This window comes from Coregonus clupeaformis, chromosome 20 (genome assembly GCF_020615455.1).
Source record: "Coregonus clupeaformis isolate EN_2021a chromosome 20, ASM2061545v1, whole genome shotgun sequence".
NCBI classification, from domain to species: Eukaryota; Metazoa; Chordata; class Actinopteri; order Salmoniformes; family Salmonidae; genus Coregonus; species Coregonus clupeaformis.
The window spans coordinates 32732609-32745828 of record NC_059211.1 but is presented as its reverse complement, the minus strand read 5'-3'; the positions used below and the strand labels follow the sequence as shown (position 1 = coordinate 32745828).

General features: G+C 43.0%; 1 protein-coding gene across 4 annotated transcripts in view; it reads right to left on the bottom strand.

Moving 5' to 3' along the window:
• The window catches only part of trappc8 (trafficking protein particle complex subunit 8), a 100034-nt gene that overhangs the window by 31251 nt on the left and 55563 nt on the right, over positions 1 to 13220 (bottom strand). For all 4 annotated transcript variants that reach the window (XM_041840231.2, XM_041840232.2, XM_041840233.2 and 1 more), the window contains 3 exons: positions 10000 to 10475; positions 7958 to 8117; positions 2786 to 2882 (listed from right to left, as the gene is read on the bottom strand). In XM_041840231.2, coding sequence (XP_041696165.2) covers positions 2786 to 2882; positions 7958 to 8117; positions 10000 to 10475 — 733 coding nt within the window. The remainder of the gene's footprint in view (positions 1 to 2785; positions 2883 to 7957; positions 8118 to 9999; positions 10476 to 13220) is intronic.

The window sequence follows — 13220 nt, the reverse complement described above, 5'->3', positions numbered from 1 at the left end:
GACTGGCAAAATGGCCTCACTTCTCAGAATTGTAGTTGGTTTACTATTCTTGTGAGGACTTCTGGTACTTACACGTATAGTAAAACATGTACAAACACACCACTTCTCTAAAGGCCATCTGATGTTCTAACACATTGGTGAGACCCTTGATATTATTTTCAGCTCACTTATTACTATGGGCCAGCAGCAGCTCAGTGTTCTAAGCAGATAGTGTGTGTGTGTGTGTGTGTGTGTGTGTGTGTGTGTGTGTGTGTGTGTGTGTGTGTGTGTGTGTGTGTGTATGTGAGTGTGTGTGTGTGAGTGAGTGAGTGAGTGAGATAGTGAGAGAGTGTGTTTACAGGAGAAGGAAAACCTGATGTAGCTTAATGTACTGTTATTACAGGAAAAGGAAAACTGTTTGTAGGCAACTAACACTCTAGCCTCAGGCTGTGAACTAGTATGATCAATCAGTGGAACATAGAGAGAGGAAGAGAGAGATGGAAAGAGGAAAGAGAGGGAGAAAGGGACAAGAGACAGTATTGGCATACATACAGTACCATTTCTCTGGAGTGCGGATATTACCAGTGTGTGTGTGTTATCAGGTGATCCTGCTGAGTGGCTAATTAGCGTGTTAGCGGTGCAGCATAGCATACGTTCTGACAGCAGTCTGTACATCTCACAGACAAACACGCACACGTAACTGATCAAGAATAATCCTCACAGAGAGCCCTTCTGACTCATGTTAATGTGAATGTGTAATGTTATCACAGCCAGTCCTCAGTGCAGTTTAAACCCTACAGGCTATAATCAGCAGCAACACGCGAGTGACAGGGAGAGGACAAATAGGACAGAATTGAATAAAATAGCATATAAGGCTGTGGGCGTGTGTGGTGTCTCTTTTCCACTCTGTCCTGGTCACTGCCACCTCTATATCACCACATTTCCATATATGATGACAGAGAGAAAATTAGCAAAGTGACCTACTTGCAAAAGTGCCCCCCGGTGGTGTGTGTGTGTGTGATTACTGGAACTACCCATATAATCACACTGTTCTAGGGAGCGGCTAAAATATCACTCTGCCCTCGGCTACGTATCCTGGCCACCAGCCACACCACTGGTCTTCAATCACAAAGCTAGTTCCCACGGGGATCGTCTACCCAGCCTGGCAGAGAGCTGAATAACAAGCTGAATAACAAGCATTTAACACTGTATGAACTGCGAAGGGCGGTCCCATTGCTATAGTATAGCATGAAATGCCACCAATTGCAAGCCGCTCTGGATAAAAGCATCTGCTATTTGACTTAAATGTTAATGTCAAATGCACTGTGACTTAGCAGCATACACAATTCAGTAGCCTACTCTACCAAATGAACTAGGCTAGATAACCAAGGTAACCACTCCAAACAAGTGATCCTCACTGATCAAACCACCAAAAGGCATATATCTAATGAACATAACAGCCCAACACACCAAAGTAATCCAGTAGATGCCACACAGCTAACTAGGAAATTACTTAGTTTTCATAGAGACAGCATATAACATTTTACATTTACATTTTTAGTCAATTAGCAGACGCTCTTATCCAGAGCGACTTACAGTTAGTGAGTGCATACATTTTTTCATACTAATAACCAATGTTCCCTCTAATATTTTTCAGCACAGAGTAAATTTCAGGTGTTGTGAGCGGAGACTTTTAAAAAACATTATGCACATTATGACATTGACCATTTTGGGACTGATGTTTTACTTGTCCGAAAGCTCATAACAGTCACAATTAGCAAATAGGTGACTGAAAATTGCATTTTATTGTGTTATATGATGCATGAAACCACTAGACAAAATTGAATTCATTGTTATTATTATTACCTTACAGAAAATCATACAAAAATGGATGCTACCCTCTGCCTACTGGCTTATTTGAATAATTTATGCTCATCTCAAAACAGGACACTGCCCCTTTAAGACAAAAAAAGCTATTTACCTGACTCGCTTTTTAAAGACAATTCAATATGTACAAGTTTTGTGCTCTTGTAGGAAGCAATCACTCTAACTAGTGAAGAATATCAACAAATGTGCACACGCGACGATGCTCTGTGATCTCAAACGCACATCTAGGCTTCTCTCTGACCACAGATGATGGAAAAAACGCTTGTGCTTGTGAAATTGGCTACATTTACATTTACATTTTTAGTCATTTAGCAGACGCTCTTATCCAGAGCGACTTACAGTTAGCACATATATTATTTTATCAAACCCACAACCCTGGCGTTGCAAACGCCATGCTCTACCAACTGAGCTACATCCCCTGCCGGCCATTCCCTCTCTGATGCGCTCCTCAGCCTACAACAAAATCACCAACAACTCAGTCTTGGATTTAGATTTGGTTTGTTGCATTGAAAGGGACTGTTATTACATTGATTCAATCCCAATTTCCATAGTAGAGGGAACATTTTATCTGTTTAAAGCCAGGAAAGATAGTGTACATTTGAGTGAAATTAAATCTTGTGCACCTCTGCGAGGGCTGGCAATTCTTCTGCGCAGGACTGCTACATTGCATATCACCTAGTGATAAAAAAAGCTACATAAAATCCTCCCAAATGAAATAAAACAAAGAAACAGGGAGAAAGAATTGAGAGAAAGAAATGAAGTGAAATGACACAAAAAAAACTATTTAGTCAAGCCTCTCTTTCAATGGAAATGTACAAATCAAAAGCTGACACCGAAATGTCAAACAGTCATAGAGTAAATGAGTTTAAGACTATTTGTAGTGGTATCTGAGAGGGCCACGGAGAGCAGAGGGACAAACCTTTGTCTTCCGCCGGATTTATACACTTGTGTAGTCTCCACTGTTTACTGCTGCTAGAGACCTGTACAATGTGGAACTCACGCACCCCAGCCTCACTCTGCGTGTAGAGAGAGAGAGAGAGAGAGGAGGGAGTGGGAGAGAGAGGGGTGAGCATATATATTATTATGTATCATCAACGATCAGCTTTTAAAGTCTACATACTTCTGTGACCTATATTCATTCAGCAGCGGCGGGCAAAATCTATTATTTTTTTAAAGAACTTTCGGGATGGTAAATCATTTTCAGCGTAAACTTAAACGACTAAAACCAGATATAAAGTATGTAGAAAAGATAATGGACCTATATATTTTATAATAAGATAATCTTTGAGAACTAACAAATCACCCAAATAAACACTAGACAGTCAGGGACAATCTAAAAATCTAAAAATGTCAAGGCACTGATTTTTTTAAATGTTTGAGTCACTCAAATAGCATAAGATGTAGAGAATGTCATGGCTCACATCAACATCATCATCCTGGAAACCCAAGACCCACTCCAATTCGCATACCGCCCCAATAGATCCACAGATGACAATCTCAATTTCACTCCACACTGCCCTTTCCCAACTGAACAAAAGGAACACCTATGTGAGAATGCTATTCATTGACTACAGCTCAGCGTTCAATACCATAGTGTCCACAAAGCTCATCACTAAGCTAAGGACCCTGGGACTAAACACCTCCCTCTGCAACTGGATCCTGGACTTCCTGACGGGCTGCCCCCAGGTGGTAAGGGTAAGCAACAACACATCTGCCACACTGATCCTCAACACGGGGGCCCCTCAGGGATGCATGCTTAGTCCCCTCCTGTAATCCCTGTTCACCCACGACTGCGTGGCCAGGCACGACTCCAACACCATCATTAAGTTTGCGATGACACAACGAAGGTAAGCCTGATCACCGACAATGATGAGACCGCCTATAGGGAGGTCAGAGACCAGGCAGTGTGGTGCCAGGACAACAACCTCTCCCTCAACGTGAGCAAGACAAAGGAGCTAATCGTGGACTACAGGAAAAGGAGGGCCGGACACGCCCCCATTCACATCAACGGGGCTGTAGTGGAGCAGGTCGAGAGTTTGAAGTTCCTTGGTGTCCACATCACCAACAAACTATCATGGTCCAAACACACCAAGACAGTCGTGAAGAGGGCACGGCAACACCTTTTCCTCCTCAGGAGACTGAAAAGATTTGGCATGGGTCCCCAGATCCTCAAAAAGTTCTACAGCTGCACCATCGAGAGCATACTGACCGGTTGCATCACCACCTGGTATGGCAACTGCTTGGCATCCGACTAAGGCGCTACAGAGGGTAGTGCGTACGGCCCAGTACATCACTGGGGCCAAGCTTCCTGCCATCGAGGCCCTCTACACTAGGCGGAGTCAAAGGAAGACCCAAAAAAAATTCAAAGACTCCAGTCACCCAAGTCATAGACTGTTCTCGATGCTACTGCACATCAAGCGGTACCGGAGCACCAAGTCAAGGTCCAAAAGGATCCTTAACAACTTCTACCCCCAAGCCATAAGAACCCCCCCCTTTATTTTTACACTGCTGCTACTCGCTGTTTATTATCTATGCATAGTCACTTTACCCTTACCTACAGTACCAGTCAAAGGTTTGGACACACCTACTCATTCCAGGGTTTTCTTTATTTTTACTATTTTCTACATTGTAGAATAATAGTGAAGACATCAAAACTATGAAATAACATATATGGAAAAAGTGTTAAACAAATTACAATATATTTTATATTTGAGATTCTTCAAAGTAGCCACCCTTTGCCTTGATAACAGCTTTCCACACTCTTGGCATTCTCTCTCTCAACCAGCTTCATGAGGAATGCTTTTCCAACAGTCTTGAAGGAGTTTCCACATATTCTGAGCACTTGTTGGCTGCTTTTCCTTCACTCTGCGGTCCAACTCATCCCAAACCATCTCAATTGGGTTGAGGTCGGGTGATTGTGGCGGCCAGGTCATCTGATGCAGCACTCCATTACTCTCCTTGGTCAAATAGCCCTTACAAAGCCTGGAGGTGTGTTGGGTCATTGTCCTGTTGAAAAACAAATGATAGTCCCACTAAGCGCAAACTAGATGGGAGGGCGTATCGCTGCAGAATGCTGTGGTAGCCGTGCTGGTTAAGTGCCTTGAATTCTAAATAAATCCCCTATAATGTCACCAGTAAAGCACCCCCACACCATCACACCTCCTCCTACATGCTTCGCGGTGGGAACCACACATGCGGAGATCATCCGTTCACCTACTCTGCGTCTCACAAAGACATGGTGGTTGGAACCAAAAACCTCAAATTTGGACTTATTAGACCAAAGGACAGATTTCCACCGGTCTAATGTCTATTGCTTGGCCCAAGCAAGTCTCTTCTTCTTATTGGTGTCCTTTAATAGTGGTTTCTTTGCAGCAATTCGACCATGAAGGCCTGAGTCACGCAGTCTCCTCTGAACAGTTGATGTTGAGTTGTGTCTGTTACTTCAACTCTGTGAAGCATTTACTTGGGCTGAGGTGCAGTTAACTCTAATGAACTTATCCTCTGCAGCAGAGGTAACACTGGGTCTTCCTTTCCTGTGGCTGTCCTCATGGGAGCCAGTTTCATCATAGCGCTTGATGGTTTTTGCGACTGCACTTGAAGGACATTTTCCGGATTGACTGACCTTCATGTCTTAAAGTAATGATGGACTGTCGTTTCTCTTTGCTTATTTGAGCTGTTCTTGCCATAATATGGACTTGGTCTTTTATCAAATAGGGCTATCTTCTGTATACCACCCCCCAACAAATCTGATTGGCTCAAACACATTAAGGAGGAAATAAATTCCAGAAATTAACTTTTAACAAGGCACACCTATTAATTGAAATGCATTCCAGGTGACTACCTCATGAAGCTGGTTGACAGAATGCCAAGAGTGTGCAAAGCTGTCATCAAGGCAAAGGGTGGCTACTTTGAAGAATCTCAAATATAAAATATATTTTGATTTGTTTAACACTTTGTTTACTACATGATTCCATACAGCTGAAGTCGGAAGTTTACATACACTTAGGTTGGAGTCATTAAAACTCATTTTTAAACAACTCCACAAATTTCTTGTTAACGAACTATAGTTTTGGCAAGTCGGTTAGGACATCTACTTTGTGCATGACACAAGTCATTTTTCCAACAATTGTTTACAGAGATTATTTCACTTATAATTCACTGTACCACAATTCCAGTGGGTCAGAAGTTTACATACACTAAGTTCACTGTGCCTTTAAACAGCTTGGAGAATTCCAGAAAATTATGTCATGGCTTTAGGAGCTTCTGATAGGCTAATTGACATCATTTGAGTCAATTGGAGGTGTACCTGTGGATGTATTTCAAGGCCTACCTTCAAAATGAGTGCCTTTTTGCTTGACATCATGGGAAAATCAAAAGAAATCAGCCAAGACCTCAGAAAAATATTTGTAGACCTCCACAAGTCTGGTTCATCCTTGGGAGCGATTTCCAAACGCCTGAAGGTACCACGTTCATCTGTACAAACAATAGTATGCAAGTATAAACACCATGGGACCACGCAGCCGTCATACCGCTCAGGAAGGAGACGTGTTCTGTCTCCTAGAGATGAACGTACTTTGGTGCGAAAAGTGCAAATCAATCCCAGAACAGCAGCAAAGGACCTTGTGAAGATGCTGGAGTAAACAGGTACAAAAGTATCTATATCCACAGTAAAACAAGTCCTATATCGACATAACCTGAAAGGCCGCTCAGCAAGGAAGAAGCCACTTCTCCAAAACCGCCATAAAAAAGCCTGACTACGGTTTGCAACTGCACATGGGGACAAAGATCGTACTTTTTGGAGAAATGTACTCTGGTCTGATGAAACAAAAATAGAACTGTTTGGCCATAATGACCATCGTTATGTTTGGAGGAAAAAGGGGGACGCTTGCAAGCCGAAGAACACCATCCCAACCGTGAAGCACGGGGGTGGCAGCATCATGCTGTGGGGATGCTTTGCTGCAGGAGGGACTGGTGCACTTCACAAAATAGATGGCATCATGAGGAAGGAAAATTATGTGGATATATTGAAGCAACATCTCAAGACATCAGTCAGGAAGTTAAAGCTTGGTCGCAAATGGGTCTTCCAAATAGACAATGACCCCAAGCATACTTCCAAAGTTGTGGCAAAATGGCTTAAGGACAACAAAGTCAAGGTATTGGAGTGGCCATCAGAAAGCCCTGACCTCAATCCTATAGAACATTTGTTGGCAGAACTGAAGCGTGTGCGAGCAAGGAGGCCTACAAACCTGACTCAGTTACACCAGCTCTGTCATGAGGAATGGGCCAAAATTCACCCAACTTATTGTGGGAAGCTTGTGGAAGGCTACCCGAAACGTTTGACCCAAGTTAAACAATTTAAAGGCAATGCTACCAAATACTATTTGAGTGTATCAACTTCTGACCCACTGGGAATGTGAAGAAAGAAAGAAAAGCTGAAATAAATCACTCTACTATTATTCTGACATTTCACATTCTTAAAATAAAGTGGTGATCCTAACTGACCTAAGAAAGGGAATTTTTACTAGGATTAAATGTCAGGAATTGTGAAAAACTGAGTTTAAATGTATTTGGCTAAGGTGTATGTAAACTTCAACTGTATGTGTTATTTCATAGTTTTGATGTCTTCACTATTATTCTACAAGGTAGAACATAGTAAAGATAAAGAAAACTTAACTCTTTCTTAAAACTTCATTGTTGGTTAAAGGCTTGTAAGTAAGCATTTCACAGCAAGGTCTACACCTGTGGTCTTCAACGCATGTGACAAATAAAATGTGATTTGATAAGAACGCGGCATAAGCCATGGCAAAATGTGTACAATTGCAGAAAATTAGCTTTAAATGCAATTCTTTCCTCAGCCCCATGACAAAATGTGTAGAATTGCAAGAAACTAGCTTTAAAACAGCAACATTTCTCTGGAGCCAAGAGGAGGGCCTTTACAATTTTTGGTGCCCCCAGACTCCCCTATGTGTATATTTCCTGACAACCTTAGTGCATGTGACCATGAATAACAATGTTCCATCAAATGTCAGCTTGACCGAGAGTGATTAATTGGCATATGAGTAACGCATTGGCACGTGTGTGTTGAGCTCACTGTGTTGATGTTCTCCATGTCGACAAAGACCAGCATGCTGCCATTCTTCCCCTCCTCCTCTCTCTCCTCCTCGGGCAGTGTGTTACTACGGCAGGCTGTGGCCCGGACCGACAGAGAACGACTGGCACAGATAAATACTGTGTGACGCAGCACCCTGTGACTGAGGGAGGGGGAGATGGAGGGAGAGTGGGGAGAGAGGGAAAGGAGACAGCGAGAGAGAGATAGAGGAGATAGAAGCAGGTTGGAGATGGAGGGAGAGTGGGAGAGAGGGAAAGGAGACAGCGAGAGGAGATAGAAGCAGGTTGGAGATGGAGGGAGAGGAGACAGCGAGAGAGAGAGAGGAGATAGCAGGTTGGAGATGGGAGGGTAGAGAAAGAAACAGATGAAGGTAACGAGAGATGAGAAAAGAGAGATTGAGTAATTTAAATATGTTCTTGTCATGCATTTATAACTTTTATAAATGTGGTGCTTAAAGTAATGCCACAGGCTCTATATAATTTAAACTATAGAAACCACATCTCCAAAATGTACCTGAATTAAAATTAAACCATTTCATTTAAACAGAAATGATCAGGGACATTGTGAGATTTGAAAGGTCCCTATGAAGGGAAAAATAAATTAACTTCTAAAGTAGCGTGGGGATACAGTCTCAAAAGTGCCCCGATTTGGCCTCATTCTATCTCAATGAGCTGAGCAGTGAGCACCGTGATTTAAAGCGAGACTGACGAACATTCAGGGGTACATTCAGGATAACTAAGGATGCGTTTACACAGGCAGCCCAATTCTGATATTTTTCCACTAATTGGTCTTTTGACCAATCAGATCAGCTCTTTTGCCAATAATTTGTCAAAAGATCAGAATTGGGCTGCCTGTGTAAATGCAACTTGGGGTGCCGACACCTACGATAAGTACCGGCACCATTTTTTATTCCACATCTTCAAGCAGACTTAAAAGTACCACTGAAAAAGTCAGGATGGCGTAAAGTATCTTTAATTAAATCATAGTATTCCCATTGAAGAAGAGACATGAGGAATGTCTTTCATGTTTCACTCTTTTATTTGTGTACTAGTGAATAACTTCCAACTCTCCTTATGCCTCTCCCCTACTTGAATAAAAGGTTGCTCTCGCTCCCCTCTTCTCTTTCATGTTACACTACTTGGCTTGTGTAATGTGTAGTGAGTGAATACCAGTCTTCTCTCTCTCTCTCTCTCCCTCCCTCCCTACCTGATCTTGACTTGTGCGTGGACTTGATTTTTTTTTTTACTATATCAGCTCTTTTTTGTTTCTTTTTCTTTATCGTAATGAGATAGCTTCTTGCATCACCCATATCTTGCATCAGGCAGCTTTCCCACGGCTCTACCTGAATATAATAGCCCCCCTCCCGTTCATCTTTCCTACCTGATTAGCAGGTTGCTCTCTCCCCTACCTGAACGGCTGGTGTAGGCCTAATGTGTAATGAGTAAAAGGCTTCTCTCTTGAATAACTCTCCCCTACCTGATTATAACAGGGTGCTCTCTCTCTCCCCTACCTGATTATAACAGGGTGCTCTCTCTCTCCCCTACCTGATTATAACAGGGTGCTCTCTCCCTCTCCCCTACCTGATTATAACAGGGTGCTCTCTCTCTCCCCTACCTGATTATAACAGGGTGCTCTCTCCCTCTCCCCTACCTGATTATAACAGGGTGCTCTCTCCCTCTCCCCTACCTGATTATAACAGGGTGCTCTTTCTCCCTCTCCCCTACCTGATTATAACAGGGTGCTCTTTCTCCTTCTCCACTAACTGATTATAACAGGGTGCTCTTTCTCCCTCTCCCCTACCTGATTATAACAGGGTGCTCTCTCTCTCCCCTACCTGATTATAACAGGGTGCTCTCTCTCTCCCCTACCTGATTATAACAGGGTGCTCTCTCTCTCTACCCTACTTCAATGGCTGACGTAACGTGGCTTGTGTAGTGTGTACTGAGTTCTCTCTTGAATAACTCTCCCCTACCTGATCTTGGCTTGCGTAGTGTGTATTGAGAATACCAGACTGCTCTCCCCACCTGATCTTTCCTCCTTTCTCGGCGCTCTCGAAGTAAAAAAGGAAGTTAATCTCGTGGACTCCTTCCTGGTCTGGTCCTCTCAGCCACAGGGGCAGCTGTGTAGATTCTCCAGGCGTTAGCGTTCCCTCTCCTAGGGGGATCTCTACTACCCTTTTACCCCCCGTACCCGGACCGGTCACTCCTCCTCCTCCCGACCCAAAGTCGGCCGCCGACACCAGCGTCACCGCGGTGACTGACCCAGGCGTGGCTCCTGAGGGTGTGGCCAGGGTCTTGTAGGCAGAGCAGTTCTCGAAGGAGGTGGGGCTGAGGGGGGTGAGGGGTGTGGCTAGGGAGGAGCTTCCAAAGGTAAAGAAGTCTGGGTGCGTGGACGCCACCCGCAGGCCGCACAGGGGAATACGACTCACGTTACAGAATTCCACGTAGGCCTTCCTGATCTCACCGCATAGTAGGGCAGTAGGGAACTGGAGGAAGAATACCTGGGGGGGGTAGAAAAAGATGACAGAGCGAGAGAGGGAGGAGGGGAGAGATATGGTGATAGAGACATGGGGACAGATAGAGGGGTTAGTTAGTGTGCGACCGGCTCCAGTGTAGAAGTCTTCCTCAGGAGACAGACAGGCAGATATAAAGCAGAAAATGGGAGGGACTTGGCTGCGAGTCATTTGAATATAGACTAGTCTGAATCCATCCCATAATTATTCCCATACTGTCCATTTCAATCTAAATGGTAATACACCTCAGAAATGAAAAAAAATTAAAATGTGAAAAAGTAGATGAAATCCCAATAGATGGAATAGTTAGAAACCACCCCCATTTTATTTCCACGAGTATGTATGGAACAGTTTATGTACAGTACCAATCAAATGTTTGGACACAGTCATTCAAGGGTTTTTCTTTATTTGTACTATTTTCTACACTGTAGAATAATAGTGAAGACATCAAAACTATGAAATAACACATGGAATCATGTAGTAACCAAAAAAAGATTGTTCCAATATCCACCCTTTGCCTTGATGACTGCTTTGCACACTCCTGGCTCCTGGCATTCACTCCAATGCTTTTCCAACAGTCTTGAAGGAGTTCACACATATGCTGAGCACTTGTTGGCTGCTTTTCCTTCACTCTATGGTCCGACTCATCCCAAACCATCTCAATTTGGTTGAGGTCGGGGGATTCATCTGATGCAGCACTCCATCACTCTCCTTGGTAAAATAGCCATTTCACAACCTGGAGGTGTGTTGGGTCATTGTCCTGTTGAAAAACAAATTATAGTCCCGCTAAGCAAAAACCAGATGGGAAGGCGCATCGCTGCAGATTGCTGTGGTAGCCACGCTGGTTAAGTGTGCCTTGAATTCTAAATAGATCACAGACAGTGCCACCAGCAAAGCATCCCCACACCATAACACCTCCTCCTCCATGCTTTACGGTGGGAAATACACATGCGGAGATCATCCGTTCACCCACACCGTGTCTCACAAAGCCACGGCGGTTGGAACCAAAAATCTCCAATTTGGACTCCAGACAAAAGGACAAATATCCACCGGTCTAATGTGCATTGCTCGTGTTTCTTGGCCCAAGCAAGTCTCTTCTTATTATTAGTGTCCTTTAGTAGTGGTTTCTTTGCAGCAATTCGACCATGAAGGCCTGATTCACACAATCTACTCTGAACCGTTGATGTTGAGATGTGTCTGTAACGTGAAGCATTTATTTGGGCTGCAATTTCTGACGCTGATAACGCTAATGAACTGATCCTCTGCAGCAGAGGTAACTCTGGGTCTCCCATTCCTGTGACGGTCCTCATGAGAGCCAGTTTCATCATAGCGCTTGATGGTTTTTGCGACTGCACTTAAAGAAACGTTCAAAGTGCTTGAAATGTTCCGTATTGACTGACCTTCATGTCTTAAAGCGTCTGCTAAATGACTAAAATGTAATGTAAATGTTAAAGTAATGATGGACTGTTGTTTCTCTTTGCTTATTTGAGCTGTTCTTGCCATAATGTGGACTTGGTCTTTTACCAAATAGGGCTATCATCTGTATACCCCCCTAACCTTGTCACAACACAACTGATTGGCTCAAACACATTAAGGAAATAAATTCCACAAATTAACTTTTAAGAAGGCACACCTGTTAATTGAAATGCATTCCAGGTGACTACCTCATGAAGCTGGTTGAGAGAATGCCAAGAGTGTGCAAAGCTGTCATCTAGGCAAAGGGTGGCTATTTGAAGAATCTCAAATATAAAATATATTTTGATTTGTTTAACACTTTTTTGGTTACTACATGATTCCATATGTGTTATTTCATAGTTGATGTCTTCACTATTATTCTAAAATGCAAAAAATAGTAAAAATAAATTAAAACCCTTGAATGAGTAGGTTTGTCCAAACTTTTGACTGGTAGTGTACAGGTGAAGTCAGAAGTTTACATACACTTAGGTTGAAGTCATTAAAACTCGTTTTTAAACCACTCCACAAATTTCTTGTTAACAAACTATAGTTTTGGCAAGTCGGTTAGGACATCTACTTTGTGCATGACACAAGTAATTTTTCCAACAATTGTTTACAGACAGATTATTTCACTTATAATTCACTTTATCACAATTCCAGTGGGTCAGAAGTTTACATACACTAAGATGACTGTGCCTTTAAACAGCTTGGAAAATTCCAGAAAATGATGTCATGGCTTTAGAAGCTTCTGATAGGCTAATTGACATCATTTGAGTCAATTGCAGGTGTACCTGTTGATGTATTTCAAGGCATACCTTCAAACTCAGTGCCTCTTTGCTTGACATCATGGGAAAATCAAAAGAAATCAGCCAAGACTTCAGAAAAAAAATTGTAGACCTCCACAAGTCTGGTTTATCCTTGGGAGCAATTTCCAAACGCCTGAAGGTACCACGTTCATCTGTACAAACAATGGTACGCAAGTATAAACACAATGGGACCACGCAGCCATCGTACCACTCAGGAAGGAGACGTGTTCTGTCTCCTAGAGATGAACGTACTTTGGTGCGAAAAGTGCAAATGAATCCAAGAACAACAGCAAAGGACTTTGTGAAGATGCTGGAGGAAACAGGTACAAAAGTATCTATATCCACAGTAAAACGAGTCCTATATCGACATAACCTGAAAGGCTGCTCAGCAAGGAAGAAGCCACTGCTCCAAAACCGCCATAAAAAAGCCAGACTACGGTTTGCAACTGCACATGGGGACAAAGATCGTACT